The following is a 15,077-nucleotide window of genomic DNA, read 5'->3' as shown; positions in this document are numbered from 1 at the left end:
AGTTTGAGTTTCATTCAAACATGCATCCTTATAAAACTCAAGTCTTTTTTAAAGTATTTAAAAGAGGGTCACATGTTTGCATAATGTACTTTATTAAAACACAGTGTATTGTCTCCCTCTAGTGGCCATTTAAACATCAAACTTTATCCACTGTACAAAAAAACAATGAATATTAACAGTGCAAAGTGTATAGGCTACTTTTTCTCTCAATCTTTTTCATAGGGTGCAAGTTCCTTTCTTAAATGCATTAATATCAAACAACAGAATGATTGGAACAGAATCAAATGAATTGCAATAAACCCCAATAATAATTTATCTAACCTGAAGGTTTCAAGTGAACTTTAATTGTATTTCTATCAAACTATAGTTGCGTGATATTAATTCTTATTTGATTATGAAAAATAAATACACAAAGATACACAGTAGTAACAACTTGAACATGATATTTAACTTTTTTTTCAATGAACACATTTTTCCGAAGGACCAAGAACCTTTGTATGGTTTTCTTGCCCCTTGTAAAAAATGTAAGTAGTGTGAATAAAGACAGGAGGATGGAAGAGAATTGTGATTTTATCAGCTACTGGAAGGTAGAAGGAAGAAGGAAGCCTAAAGGAAGGAAGGCACTTTGCTGAGGGACCATCGGCCACGTATTGAATCAACTCCAATCTCTCTGTACGACCTTGATTATGTACCATAATCAACTTAACCAGTAACTCATTGTATTGTTGTTGCACTACTGAAAGTGGGAATAGAAAAGGGTGGAACAGAAGAGTCGTGTTGTATGTTCCACACCGGTCTGGTGATAAAGAATCACTTATGTTTAGGACCCTTCGGACAGCAAAGTATTTTATCTAAATTTAGAGTGTGATCCCCGTAAGATTCAGGCAGCAAAGTTACCAAGCATACATTTAATGAGACAATGGGTGAACATGATTCTGATCGTAGCTGAGTAGCCTTCGTGGCTACATTGATAATGCAAATAAAAACTATCCAAGGAGAATTTACAGAAATTCCTCTCCATTGACTAGTAATTATGTAAACAGGGTTTATATAATTGTATATTATAGTTAAGGTTAATATTTGCACAATATCTTGTGATGCTCACTACTCACATTTTGGCAGCGTGGAGCTCCTCTATATCTGATTTGTTCCTTTTTAGGTTTCTGAGACATTTAAAAATGGCGATACATGGTATGAAAAGACTGGGAATCCCTGCTAAGGCGATTATGACCGCGTAGATCCAGGAGGGATACGAGTATTCCACCAGGGCAGGGAAAACGTCCTGTGAACATAAAGCAAACCACCACTGACTATCGCATGTTCCTGGTAGTATCGGAACATTTCACTAGCATTCACATTTACATTTAGCCAACACTTTTATCCAAAGCTACTTACAATAAGTCCATTTCTCAGAAGAAAGAGAAACAACAATAGTTCTGTCGGTACAGTAAGGTTGTTCATAGAACCAAGTGCAAAGCACCAATATTTTCTAGGTTTAACCATTCCCCGTATGCCCCAAAGGTAGCTACGATAAGATGCTACACAATGCTAAGTACTATTTTTAAGTGCAAGGTCATACAACATACAGTAAGTGCGTACATTAAGTGCCAGTCAAAGTATCAATAGCATTACAAACAGCTGATTATTTACCGATTCAGGATCCCAGGATTTGTAGATCAGGTCTTCCGAGACTTTGTCCACGATGAAGGCGATGAGGATGAAGAGCATGACAGCCGGACTGATGACCCTCCACATGATCTGCCAGAAGATGTTTGGCTTGTGGCCGATCATGAAGACGATGTCATCGTTGAACCTGGGAGGAAGGAAACAAATCAAAATAATATTGTTGAAACCTAAAAACCGGCATATCTTTGGGATTGTCATTTGAGACGTATTGATCTATTTGTCAGGGTTCCCTCATCACCTGTCTATCCCGTATATGTAGACAACAGAGACCATCTCGCAGAAGGCCACCACCAGCAGAGAGACGGAGCCGCCGTAGCCGTCGAACAGAGAGAGCCAGTAGTTCCCTGAACCCTGAACGAATATCAGCCCCAGCAGACAGCACAGCAGACAGGTAACACCTGCAGCCCAAACAGAGCAATCAGGACCGCAGGATGCACAGAGATAGCACACAACGATAGCACATGACGATAACACACGACGATAGCACACGACGATAGCACACGACGATAGCACACGACGATAGCACACGACGATAGCACACGACGATAGCACACAACGATAACACTAATTGACAACTACGGAGATACCAGAATCTAGCCAAAGGAATCCTATTAGGTGGTTAAGCAGCCACTGTTATCTACAGCCACTTCCAGGGAAGACAGATACGTGTCATTACGCAACAGGGATGGGTTAGGCGTCTCGATCAGCGATGTTTAAAGGTGCGAGGCATTGGGGGCCGAACCCACACCCTTCACACCCTTTTCTAATTCGTAGGGTGCCCCCACCCCACAAATGTGTGTGTTGGAGGATGGAGCAGTGAGAGCATGCAGATGGAGGTACCGCCGTACCGGTGACGGCCTCTTTGGGCCACTTCTTGGGGAAGAGCTTGAGGTCCTGCAGGGGAACCAGGACCCCCTCGATGTTCCCGAACATGGAGGAGAGGCCCAGACAGAAAAGCATGATGAAGAAGAGCACCGCCCACAGTGGGGAGAAGGGCATCTTGGTGATGGCCTCCGTGAACACGATGAAGGCTAGGCCGGTTCCCTCCACTCCCTGGGACAAAACAGGACATGCTATGACATTACGGGGGTGTAACTGTTGATGAGGTGCAACATATCTGACAATACAGGGGTGTAACTCTTCAATTAAGAACAGGAAGTAAGTTTTGTGGTCTTACCTCACTGAGGAACGTGTCCAGGCTGCATTTTTTCAGACTCAGTGTGTCTATGAGTGCAGAATTTGTTTGGTTTAGCTCTGTGAAGATTTGATCGTAGTTGGTCCCAGTGATGCTGCCTTCGGGAAGTTCAAACCCATTCAGCAATGCTAGAATGTTTCTGGAAAGAAAAATGGTTTTCCAGCTCAGCGGTTCAGGGGACTCCATCTTTGACACTAGCTGTGTTTTAACTTTCATACCCGGAAACACAGCTGTCGAATCTCTCTGTTGCCCTGAAGCCGATGATGGAGTAGACGACGGTGGCCGCGTACACGGAGGTGAAGCCGTTGATGGCGGAGATGATCAATGCATCCTGTTCACAGTTATTACTAGTTGAAAAACAAGATAAGGCCTTAAGTTCGTCAAGGTTTAGAAGCCCTTAACAAATGAATGGTTATTGAGGAAATACATAAAACATCCTGAAGTGATGGATACATGCTCTGTTTTCACTTGATGTTATGAATATGTTATTCAGATAAGTTACCATTTGCTAGTAGGAAAACTGTTTTGGACCCTCAAAGTCTACTGTATCTAACTTCCAACTTCCAGCAACTAACCCTAACATCCAACTTTGACTTTAGGTCAAAGGTTTTAATTGAATGTCTTTAACTCTAACCCTTTCATAGTGAGAACCCTAACCCTTTCATTGTTAAAATCCTAACCCCTACCCTAACTCTCTTATAGTGAAAACCCTATCCCCCCTACCCTTTCTTAGTGAGAACCCTTACCTCCTAACCCTTCCATAGTGAACACTTAACCCTTTCATTGGGTGAACCTAATCCTTTCATAGTGAGAACCTAACCATTTCATAGTGAGGACTCCACCCTTTCAAAGTGTGAACCCTATATTCGTGCATAATGTGAACTCCAACCCTTTCATAATGACAACCTCACCCTTTCTTAGTTAGAACCTCACCCGTTCATAATGAGAACCTCACCCTCTCATAGTGAGAACCTCACCCTTTCATAATGAGAACCTCAACCTCTCATAGTGAGAACCTCACCCTTTCATAAGGAGAAGCTCACGCTGTGTGTGTGGAGCCTGACCTCCAGTATGTTCAACCATTGAAGGGGGGTGTGCTCCCTGATGTGAAGCCTGATGATAGACCCATGAAGCCCCTTACTGAACAGAGTTGTAGCTGGAGAAGCTGATGAGGCCCCCGAAGGCCAGGGAGAAGGAGTAGAAGACCTGGGCCCCTGCGTCCAGCCAGGTGGAGGCCTTGGCCAGCTCCGCCAGCTGACGGAGGAACACACAAGGATCCTTTTGATGTACTGAATACTTGTGTTGTGTCTTATCGTCGTTGTATACAGGGAACAGGTTAACCAAATGGTTGTTAGTGCTTGGCATTGAACATCCTTACTGTACCGACAGAGATATATATATTTGTGTTTCTCTTTCTTTTGACAAATGTACTTATTGTAAGTGGCTTTTGATAAAAGCGTCTGCTAAACGCCCTAAATGTAAATGTAAATGAATATATACTGTTTACGGTTTACTGGTTACTGCCCTATATTACATTGCATTATTCTACTTAATTTAAGAATGCTTGATTATGATTGGCTGGGAGGAGGGCCTTAACCCGGCAGGTTGCCCGCTGACTTGTCGGTTATATTTGCTGCTGACTGAGCACAGCGTCATCAAATAGTAGATCAATACGCCGGTTGCATTTTTTGGAATACTTGATTCTGTTTGGCTGCAGGGTGTCCATTAATCCCTGATATATGGACACCTGCTAAATAGTTCCAGTCAAATGGTCTGTTCAGCCTTCAAAACGAGAGCTGGTAAATTGTGAAAAATGCATTAAACTCTCAGAAAACGTGGTTATATGCTATAGACCCTAGGGCCTAGAGTATCTGTGGTATAAAGGCTGGGACTATACCTCCCGTTGCCAAGTCGTAGCTAAGGTCTGTCCTAATTACTGGAGGAGTGAACAACGTTTCGATTGCATAAGAACCGTACGGGAATGTAATGGGTGGCGGACTCACGTCGGGAGTGAAGAGGAACTTGATCCCGTCCAGAGAGCCCTTCAGGGTCAGTCCCCGGATCAGGAAGATGGTGAGCACCAGGTAGGGGAGGGTGGACGTCACGTACACCGCCTGGGGGCACAGGGGGCCTGGAGTCAGTCCCATTCAGGGCGTGGAGCGGACGCTTTCATCCAAAACCACTTACAATAAGGACATTTGTTAGAAGAAAGAGAAACCACAACCATCACTAGGTTAAACCATTATACAACAGAGATAGCTAGGGTAAGACGCCTCACAATAAGTACTATCTTTAAGTGCCAGGACGTACAACATACAATAAGTGCGTAGGAGGGGTTGCCGAGGTCGAGGCTATGCAGGGTCCAGGTGAAGTCTGAGCAGCCTGGTCGTCTTTCTGAACTCACTGGATGGGACTGGGTGTTTGGGAGTGTGGAGAAACGAGCCGTACCTTCCCAGAGGTCTCGATGCCGCGGCTGATGCACAGGAAGAGCAGCGCCCAGGCGCTGATGTGGCAGACCACCAGCCACCACTGCAGCCCCCCGTCGTCCTCGAGGAAGGCTGTGGTGTTCAGGGTCTCCCGGTACCAGAAGTAGTCCACCGAGGAGCTCCTCGCACACTCAGACAGCAGGGCTGGAGAGCATCAGACCCCCGGACGAAGGGAAGGGGGCAATCAGAGGGCAGGGTGAGAGGGTCAGGGGGGGTAGGGTTAGGGTGAGAGGATTAGGATGAGAGGGTCAGGGGGTAGGGTTAGGGTGAGAGGGTTAGGGGTGAGAGGGTCAGGGGGGGTAGGGTTAGGGTGAGAGGATTAGGGTGAGAGGGTCAGGGGGGGTAGGGTTAGGGTGAGAGGATTAGGGTGAGAGGATTAGGATGTGAGGGTTAGGGTGAGAGGGTCAGGGGGGGAGGGTGAGAGGATTAGGGTGAGAGGATTAGGATGAGAGGGTTAGGGTGAGAGGGTCAGGGGGGGTAGGGTTAGGGTGAGAGGGTTAGGGTGAGAGGGTCAGGGGGGGTAGGGTTAGGGTGAGAGGGTTAGGGTGAGAGGGTTAGGGTTAGGGTGAGAGGGTCAGGGGGGGGGAGGGTGAGAGGATTAGGGTGAGAGGGTCAGGGGGGGTAGGGTTAGTGTGAGAGGGTTAGGGTGAGAGGGTTAGGGTGAGAGGGTTAGGGTGAGAGGGTTAAGGTAAGTGTGAGTGATGGGTTACTTAGGGATAGGGTTACTTAGGGATAGGGTGGGAGGTTGTTAGGGATAGGGTGAGAGGGTTAGGGTGAGAGGGTTAGGGTTAGGGTGAGCGGATTAGGGTGAGAGGGTCAGGGGGGGTAGGGTTAGGGTGAGAGGGTTAGGGTGAGAGGGTTAGGGTGAGTGAGTTAGGGTTAAGGTGAGTTAGGGGTAGAATGAGGTGGGTAAATTAGGGTTTGGGTTAGGTTAAGGGAGGGTCAATTAGGGTTAGGGTTAGGCTTGGGGTTAGGGGTTAGGGTTAGGCTTAGGGTTAGGGTTAGGGTGGGTACATTGGGGTTTGGGTTAGGGTTAGGGTGGGTTAATTAGGGTTTGGGTTAGGTTCAGGGTGGGTCAATTAGGGTTAGGGGTTAGGGTTAAGCTTGGGGTTAGGGGTTAGGTTTAGGGTTAGGGTTAGGCTTGGGGTTAGGGTGGGTAAATTAGGGTTTGGGTTAGGGTTAGGGTTAGGGTGGGTTCAGAGTGCTGTACCTGTTGCGTTGGCGTTGAGGGGACACTGGCTCCAGGGCAGGGGGTCCTGGAAGGAGTTGAACAGGTACCAGAGGATCCAGGCGATGATGGTGTTGTAGTAGAGGCTGATGAGCAGCGACACACACATGGAGGCCACGCCTGGGGACGCACACACTGCGTCAGAGCGGCCTGTCACAGGGGGGGCTTATAGAACGGGCTCCGGGGTTCAGCCTTACCGATGCCCGACAAATAGGGATGGATCGTAGACCACACCCCCAGACCGCCCCTTCTTATGCGCTGGCCAATCGCAAACTCCAGGTAGAGCAGGGGGATTCCCTCCACGACTAGCAGGATGAGGAAGGGGATCATGAACGCTCCTGGGAGAGGGGACAAGGGGCGGTTTAGAGTCCTCTTCACACTAGGCCGGCTCCATTTCATCTATAGTCTCAAAATAATAGGAATTACTATTATTATTAATATTTGTATTATAAATGATAATGAAATATAGATTTATGTCACTCCATATGTCCTGACCTTATCTGTGTTCATCTCACTGTATAGAGATGGAGATGATATCATGTTTATAAGTAAGAATTACTCATGTAAGTCATAGAAAATGATATTCATATTCATGATATAATACTGACTAGTATATGAAATTATATCCCATCACCTCTAACTAACCAGGATATGACATTATACCACGGGGCAATGTCCGTCTGGTTTCTCCTAGACGTCACCGGATCGCCACCTTTTACTACCGGGCAGGAGGCAGCTTCTCAGGAACCAAAGCCTGCTGCTGGCCTTCAGCCGGGAGCTGATAACCCGGAGATAACGCTGAGATAACCCTGGTTGTCCGGATAATCCTGAGCCCTTGAACCAGAAACCTCCACTCGAGCTACTGTAGGCTTCACTGATAACATTCTCCTTTGTTTGTGATCATCGATATTCTTATCAAAGAAACTTTTGAGTTTTCGTTTCCGTTTGATACTCTCAACTTTCCTTTAGAGTTGGAGAGTATTTTTTGGGTGATTAACATCTTTGTTTGATCCAAGTTGACCAGAAACGCTCTCAATTAGCATTAAATAGTTTGTTGAGTAACCAATATGTCGAGGGATAATATGACACCAGGTGAACTTGGTTCAAACAAAGATGACAACGACATTGGTGATGGATCCATGTGATCTGTTGATATTGATCCATCTGATGGGTTGCTAAAGGATCCACATGATCTGTTGCTATTGATCCATGTGATCTGTTTTTATTGATCCATGCGATCGGTACCTCAGTGATCCATATGATCTGTTGTTATTGGTCCATATGATACATTGCTCAGTGATCTGTAAGCCGAGACTATGAGTCTCTACGGAGGGTTAATATTACACCAGGTATCCCCTCACCACTCACATGTTAACAACACTGCTCAGTGAACCATCTAACTGGGACCAGCAGGGAATCCAGTCCTCTGAGTGAGGAGGGTAAATATTACCCAAGGTATCCCTGGATCCTCCACCATCACGTAACACCACTGCTCAGTGACCCACGGCACTGGGACCAGGACCGGTCCGGCCACGGCCCGTCCCACGGACACACCATGGATACAAAACGCACGAGTCGATAGGAAAGGAAGCGACGTCCTTACCTCCTCCATGGCTCTGACACAGGTAGGGGAAGCGCCAGACGTTCCCCAGCCCCACGCAGAAGCCCACGCAGGTCAGCATGTACTGGGTCTTGTTGTCCCACTTGGGGCGGTCCCCAGCCTCCGTGGTCTCCAGCACCTCCAGCTCCTGGTGGCTCAGGACCCTGGAGTCCAGGTCGGGGTTGGGCAGCTGCAGCTTCATGGTGAGGAGGTCTGGGCAGCTCTGTGGGTGGATCTACCTGTGAGCGGCTTTATGTGCGCTGAACTTATGGACAGGAAGGAGGAAACCAACGTCCTGTTATCTGAAGAAGCAGCCGAGGGCTGATAAGAGCTGTTAATGTGACGACGCCAAGCACATCTCTGGCATGTTATGGTGTGTTGTCGATTCAGATAAGAGGTAAGTTAAGGGGAGTTGAGGAAAATAAGTCCACTTTAGGGGAGTTAAAGGTCCCATTGCATGCTACTTTATGGATGCTTTAATATAGATATTCGTCGGCCCCAAACACAGTATTTGTAGACGTTCCCGAAATTCCGCTTTGGTACAGAATTACAGCCACTACGAGCTAGTCGCACATTGAGCTTCCCCCAAATGCGCCGTTTCAGTGTCCGTAGCTTTAATGCAAATGAGGAGGAGAGAGGCGGGTCAAGGAGGAGGGTGAGGGTGTGGCCCTGAGCAGCGGGAAGCGGGGCTCAAGCGGGAGACATTCGCGGCCAACAATCCCTTTCTCCTCCATGTCGTGGTTCACGTACTTGAGGAGTCAAAGCAAAAGTTCCTTTCCCCCAATTCATTTTCTACCATGACTGAGTAACCCCCACTACGAGTCTCGTTGTGGAAACACCAGAGACAAGAGTCCAACATGCGCCATAACACCAACAGCAGAACGGTTATCCAAATAACAAGGAAGTGTACAACACTTGCGTCACAGTCCTTGAGCTCTATCTAAATAATATCATACATAGATATCTATATCATATGAAACATATTATCACGGCCAAATGCTATGTGCGCCTCCAGACGATATTATCAATCACAAACGACTTTGTCGGGTTCTCCGACGTCTCTGGTTCTTCCACTTCCACATCAATCTGAAGTAGACTGAACCGCGCGCTGCCTGCTGCCGCGCTTCGCGGCGGTGGTGCCTCGAGGCAACCGGCAGCAGGCTGCAAACCTCATAAAGTGAGATTTTCATGCCATGGGACCTTTAAGGAAAATATGTTCACTGTTTTTCACCCGTTCACTGTGTTTAGGTAGACATCCACGCGTATACATTTAAAAAGTACTCTAATACCATTCTAATATGCTAAAATTAATACATTTTCTTATCAAATATATTTTTTGTGCATTAGTAATTAGTAATTCTTTACTAAACTTAATAGCTACTAAAAAAAATACTAATACGAGTATATTTTCTTATTATTTATTTATGAACGGATGCATTAATTCAATAATGTATGTATGACGGGAATGCCTCGTTATAGCATTAATATTCATATGAATTAACGCGTACGAGTGAATAATTGTGTTATTATCAGTCTGTTTGACCGTCCCCTCGTCTCTATCCAGGGCACTCATCGCCTCGCCCACTGGAGGTCGATGTTACTCAGAGGAGAGGACCAGCCGGCTGGAGCCTGACGAAGCATTGGCCGCTCACTCTTCGAGAAGCCCCTGACTGCAGCCCGCAGACGGAGCCCACATGGAGGGGGCGGGCACTCAGTCCACATGGAGGGGGCCGGCCCTCCGCCCACATGGAGGGGGCGGGCACTCAGTCCACATGGAGGGGGCCGGCACTCCGCCCACATGGAGGGGGCGGATACTCATGCTGCGTTCGAGTATTCTCTGCGAACCGACTCGGATCTCGGATCTGACGCCACGCCCGTCCACATCGAGGGGGCGGCCACTCAGTTCACATTGAGGACTGGTCAAACAGCATGTGCAGCATCTGATCCCGTTTCTGACCTGAAATTACCTGAAATTAGAGTGTGCCCGCCCGAGCTAGTGATGCCTAAAACATGCAAGTAAGTGAGACTGTCAAAATGCCTATATTTAGTAATATTCATGCAATTATGTATTATGTCTTGTTAACTACTTAATCGTCTTTTAAGTTTTAGTTACACCTAGCATGTTCCCCCCAACATGCTAGGTCAATTTTCAGCATCATAAGGTTGAGTGATATAGTCATGTCATACACCGTTTGAAAGCTTAGAATCTGTCAATCAATGTCAACCATTCGGTGGAATAAATATGTTTAGTGAATATAGATCAAATATATCCTAGTGTCTTAGGTCAAAATAGCCCCCTCACCCTCCTCCTCCCTTGGTCCATTCTAACTTTATCGTAGTTGTGGATATCCTTAGCAATGAGTTGATACTTCATGTTGGGTCTTGAAATGTTCATAAGCGTCCACAAAAATCGATTATCAATATTATTTTAGTCTAATTACATTGTGTATATGCACAAGCCATCTTATACAAAGCAGCCGAAAAATAGAAAACCGAAACGCTGCAATGTTTTTTTGTAGAAAACTGCTTTTATGTTTATACTGGTTTTCTTTGACTTTTAGAGACACGTCAGTGTAATTGTGAATGGCGAGAGCCCTGAAATACAGCTGGACAGCAGCGGTCTACATCACTGCCCCTTCTGCAGATACAAAGGGTCAAAATGTGATATCGACCATCACATTAAATGCCATGCCTCGGTTAAATACAGAGGTACATTTTCTTATTTTTTTATTATTATTATTTATATTATTATTGTTATTATATATTTGTATGTATGTAATGTATGCTGTTTATTCACCAAGGTCTGCAGAGGAGCTTTCAGGAAGCAGGAAGAGAAGACGGGAGGAAAAAAAGCTACAGGTACGTGTCATATACTGTAATGTGTGAGGTTGTCTTAGAGCAATTGTGAAAGACTATAGTCTTACCACCCTCCCACCACTAATACATTTCAGGATAAAGATCTCTGCACAAAAAGGGCTAGAGTTGCTCCAACAGCATCCAGCTCTGAAGGATCAGGTCATGTATAGACTGTTAATCCAGGTGAATCCATGTAGGCCTACACATATTCAGAGTGTTTGTGAGATATGATTGATTCTATTAGGCTTCTACTTCCAAATTAAGTTGTACACATATCTCCATCAATATACAAGTTATAGCCTACTCCATGGCTGATCTATTGCGCATACTAGGGCCTACTTTTATTATTCCATTGTATTGGCCTACTCAACATTACAGACAACAATCTGTTTTATTTCCAGACAAAACTGAAGACCAGGAACTGGAACCTGGGAACCTAGTATATAATATGTGTGTAATGTTGGAGGTTGTTTGTATAGCCAGATGAAATAGTCTGATGACTAGTTGAATAGTGTTTTTTATCACTGAAAACTCATCAGTAGTAGTAGCCTTTGTTTGCATACCATTTTGTGGTTTTGGGAGGGTAGGGTGTCAAGTACAAACACAAATATTTTTTCTTTCTTCTTCAAGGAAGATTATGTTGTCCTGAAGGACACAATTCAGGCAGCAGCATGGTGCCACTTACAGTCCTTCAAGGACAGCGTTTCTCTCCCAGAGGTCATTGGGATGGAAGGTTGGGAGCAGATGGCAGCATCAACACAGCGCAAATCCCATGACGGCGGGGATGAGGAAGAAACGTGGAAACCATTCCAATTCTCATTCAGATTACATACTGACTATGAACTGTTCTGTGTGGAGATGATGGACAGGAGAAACCTGAAGGTGTTTGCCTCTTTTGAGTCAAACACCTCTCCCCCTCCCCGTCCCCCTCCCCGTGACGCCTGCGCCACACGACTCCAATGTAGTCTGATGATGCAGCATAATGGCGGCGCTTGGCAGCTATGGCGGCGGTGACGGCGATGTCGGGCGACAGAGCGTGAAGCAAGAGTGGCATCCACCTCACTGAGGAAGGCGTCAGTGTGTTCCCCCTTTGTTGTTTGACTTTGTTTGTTCTACTCTTTATTGATTTATCTTTTATGTTAATAGTTTACAATCTATTTTTTGTAGTTGTTATTTTTTAATTGTTTTGTTGAATAAAAAGACAGTTGTTAGTGCTCCTGTGATTGGTGTAACTTAATGTGCTTCACACATGTAGCTTTTCATTATGTCTATTGAGGTACATTTTTTGCCCTTAGATGTGGTCACTTCGTTATTCCTCACATTACATCTGTTAAGGTCATACCTTTGGGTCCCAGTCTTCATAGTTCCCCAAATCTTATTTTGGCTCTTACTGGGCCTGTAACTCACAGACAGACGGGTACAGGAGTTCGGACACGTTGCATTGTTTACAGGCAAGGGTGGATTACCGCACGGGCACACCGGGCACATGTCCAGGGGCCCAAGGGCGGCCCTAAGCCAGAGCTTCTGTGTGAAGTCGCTGTTAGTAACTTTTAATGTTGCATTGTCAAAGCAACATTCAGTAGAGAAATACAAAAATTCAAGCGAAAACGGCAATAGTAGGGCTATTAATACTGAGTAAAAAAAAAAAAAGATCACTAGGGGGCACTGTTTCACTTAGTGAATTTGAGACAGGTCACGAACAACGCACTGTGATTTAAACATTGAGCAACGGCGAACGGTAGTAACGTGAACTCTTAAGTGGAACCTTAATAGGTCCATGAGTGGAACAGTTAAGCGAAAAAAAAATAAACAAGAGAATATGTATTTGCAAGTCGTTTAGGCTATGCTTAACTTTATAATAGTTCCATGGTACGCAGCAAGAAAGATACCAAGTCACAATACTCCCGTACCATCTGTTTGTATAGTTTAATTAACAGCATGGGCTCCCGCTAGCTTAACATAGTATTACCGTTTCTTGCATTAACAAGAGCAGCAGAAATCTGCTCAATCGTCAGTGGTCGGACTGCCCGCCCCCTCCATGTGGACTGAGTGCCCGCCCCCTCCATGTGGGCGGAGGGCCGGCCCCCTCCATGTGGACTGAGTGCCCGCCCCCTCCATGTGGGCTCCGTCTGCGGGCTGCAGTCAGGGGTACTTGCACTCTTCAGGAGGCGCTGGAAGCCGTTTGGTTCATCCCCACGTTCACAGATTATCTGCTCAGTGCAGCAGTCCCGTCAGCACCTGAACCGCCATAATCCCTTTGGAAAGGGTATTGGATATATATATATATACACATATATATATATATATATTATATATTTATGGCATTGGATACTGCCCTGCTCAAATCGAAAGGGGACGGTGCGGGACTTAACGAAACATTTCACAGGCATCCCTCACAAGAAGAGCCATGGGTGTGAGCAAAGTGGACATAAGTAGGCTATGATTCCCCGGAATCCTCTTTAGGAATGGAGCCGTCTCGGAGGTCTCAGGGACCGCAGGGCTGAAGAAGACGTGTCCTCTGGATCGCTCTCCTCCTGCAGACCGTTCTGTGGTTTCGTGGCGCATCGACTCGTTTCCATTAGTTGTGCGTCGCGCTGCATGGCTGCACCATGGCCACGCTAGTGTGCAGGGTCCAGTTCCTGGATGATACCGATCCCTTCAACAGCACTAGCTTCCCCGAGCCCAGCAGACCTCCGCAGTACTCGTTCAGGGAAGAGATTCCCCTGATCAACCAGATCGCTGGAGTTCACCGGCTTCTCAAAGCCCCTCACAAGGTATGTTTCTCCCCTGACAATATTAAACCTAATGTTTAACCTAAAGTAAAGGATAGACTTTGTTATTGATTACAGGAGACTTTCCCATTGATGTGATACAATAGAGTAAGGTTCACCCAGCATGGGGTAGGCCCTCGAGTCTTTCTGTAACAGTAATATCAGCTCGGGGGGAGCGGGACGCTGCGGGGGGTCCAGAATGAGGTCTGGATGTCAATCAGTAATCAGCCATCAATCAGTGGAGCGGATTAATGTTTACCACAAGCTCTGCCGTCCTCTCCGCGTGGAGTTGCGTTTGCGTGGTTCTGTGGACTGTATCATTTTATTCATTTCAGTTCAACATATGTTTCCTCAACATTGTTTCTGTTCATACATTTTTCACATGTTGTTGTTTTTGAGCATTGGGATAGGTTGAGGCATATACTGTTAAAGTTGGAGGTTAATACCACGTCTCACCTGATGGGTCGAGACAGACCACGTCTCACCTGATAGGTTGGGACAGACTGTTAAAGGTGAGGAAAAAGTCAGAGCAACCTCAGGAAGATCTGGGTACCAGGAGCCTGGCTCTCTCTCTCTCTCTCTCTCTCTCTCTCTCTCTCTCTCTCTCTCTCTCTCTCTCTCTCTCTCTCTCATCATCAAGGGATGGCAAACCTTCCACCAGAGAGAGAGAGAGAGAGAGAGAGAGATGGAAAGAGAGAGAGGGAAAGAGAGAGGGAAAGAGAGAGAGAGAGAGAGGGAAAGAGAGAGAGAGGCAAAGAGAGAGCTAGAGAGAGAGAGAGAGAGAGAGAGAGAGAGAGAGAGAGAGAGAGAGAGAGAGAGAGAGAGAGAGAGGGGAAAGCAGACAGAATGAACAGACAAAAGGCTTGCGGTGCTCTGAGTGTAGAGGAGGAGGCCCCGGGTAATGGGGCCTGGGTGGTTCAGCTCGCTCTGGGGAGAAGGAGACGTACGAAAGTGTCTGTCTCCGTCCGTCCGTCAGAGCCGGGGAGTGGGCGGACATACACTCTCAGGCCGCTCGGCGTACCGGCCCCCCGCCCCCCCGGCCCCCCGCTCGGTCGTGTCAGCGGGTGTTTTAGGAAGCTTGGTTTAAGCGGGTATAAATAGGACATGCTGCACATGGTGGCCTGGGGGCCGACACAGCAACCGTCAGCTGAGCCCAGGACCAGGGCCAGGGTCTACTCCCCTGGGTCTGGTCCCCTGAAAGCAGGAACATGGTCTAGTCCCCTGAACCCTGTCCCCTGGGTCGGGTCCCCTAAAC

At 46.6% G+C, this 15,077-nt stretch overlaps 3 protein-coding genes across 11 annotated transcripts in view; 2 read left to right on the top strand and 1 right to left on the bottom strand.

Moving 5' to 3' along the window:
* Window positions 1-307: 307 nt before the first annotated feature.
* Window positions 308-8,499, bottom strand: slc6a19b (solute carrier family 6 member 19b). 2 transcript variants are annotated; one of them, XM_030358759.1, is made up of 12 exons: window positions 8,199-8,499; window positions 6,793-6,933; window positions 6,578-6,715; window positions 5,330-5,511; window positions 4,885-4,995; window positions 4,023-4,135; window positions 3,100-3,228; window positions 2,864-3,020; window positions 2,535-2,739; window positions 1,925-2,084; window positions 1,651-1,828; window positions 308-1,282 (listed from the first exon to the last, which is right to left on the bottom strand). In XM_030358759.1, the coding sequence occupies exons 1-12, from the start codon at window positions 8,395-8,397 to the stop codon at window positions 1,109-1,111; spliced, it is 1,887 nt and encodes a 628-aa protein (XP_030214619.1). In that variant the 5' UTR covers window positions 8,398-8,499; the 3' UTR covers window positions 308-1,108. The 2 variants fall into 2 exon arrangements, with proteins under 2 accessions (XP_030214619.1, XP_030214622.1); XM_030358762.1 differs by having other exon boundaries at window positions 1,651-1,813; window positions 8,199-8,491.
* Window positions 8,500-9,946: 1,447 nt separating this feature from the next.
* LOC115545535 (uncharacterized) lies at window positions 9,947-12,265 on the top strand. 7 transcript variants are annotated; one of them, XR_003977108.1, is made up of 6 exons: window positions 9,947-10,211; window positions 10,757-10,904; window positions 10,997-11,054; window positions 11,147-11,234; window positions 11,453-11,490; window positions 11,682-12,265. XR_003977108.1 is itself a non-coding variant. In XM_030358824.1 (5 exons), exons 1-5 carry the CDS (start codon window positions 10,206-10,208, stop codon window positions 12,063-12,065), a joined length of 684 nt encoding a protein of 227 aa, XP_030214684.1. In that variant the 5' UTR covers window positions 9,947-10,205; the 3' UTR covers window positions 12,066-12,265. The 7 variants fall into 7 exon arrangements, 1 of the variants encoding a protein (XP_030214684.1); XR_003977110.1 differs by having other exon boundaries at window positions 11,453-11,501; XR_003977111.1 differs by lacking the exon at window positions 11,147-11,234.
* A 947-nt stretch (window positions 12,266-13,212) lies between these two features.
* The window catches only part of LOC115545483 (FH1/FH2 domain-containing protein 3), a 73,923-nt gene continuing 72,058 nt past the window's right edge, over window positions 13,213-15,077 (top strand). For both annotated transcript variants that reach the window (XM_030358702.1, XM_030358701.1), the window contains exon 1: window positions 13,213-13,825. In XM_030358702.1, coding sequence (XP_030214562.1) covers window positions 13,661-13,825 — 165 coding nt within the window. In that variant the 5' untranslated portion in view covers window positions 13,213-13,660. The remainder of the gene's footprint in view (window positions 13,826-15,077) is intronic.

This window comes from Gadus morhua, chromosome 6 (genome assembly GCF_902167405.1).
Source record: "Gadus morhua chromosome 6, gadMor3.0, whole genome shotgun sequence".
Taxonomy (NCBI): domain Eukaryota; kingdom Metazoa; phylum Chordata; class Actinopteri; order Gadiformes; family Gadidae; genus Gadus; species Gadus morhua.
The sequence above is the reverse complement of the archived record's forward strand: the minus strand, read 5'-3'. Positions and strand labels throughout refer to the sequence as shown.

Coding starts and splice junctions, on each gene's coding strand:
- slc6a19b (XM_030358759.1), bottom strand. CDS start 8,397: ATGAAGCTGCAGCTGCCCAACCCCGACCTGGACTCCAGGGTCCTGAGC. Junction 3,229..4,022: donor TCCAGCTACAACTCTGTTCA/GTAAGGGGCTTC, acceptor TTTTTCAACTAG/TAATAACTGTGAACAGGATG. Junction 2,085..2,534: donor GCCCAAAGAGGCCGTCACCG/GTACGGCGGTAC, acceptor TTTGGGCTGCAG/GTGTTACCTGTCTGCTGTGC.
- LOC115545535 (XM_030358824.1), top strand. Junction 11,055..11,146: donor GGGAGGAAAAAAAGCTACAG/GTACGTGTCATA, acceptor AATACATTTCAG/GATAAAGATCTCTGCACAAA. Junction 11,235..11,681: donor TGTATAGACTGTTAATCCAG/GTGAATCCATGT, acceptor TTCTTCTTCAAG/GAAGATTATGTTGTCCTGAA.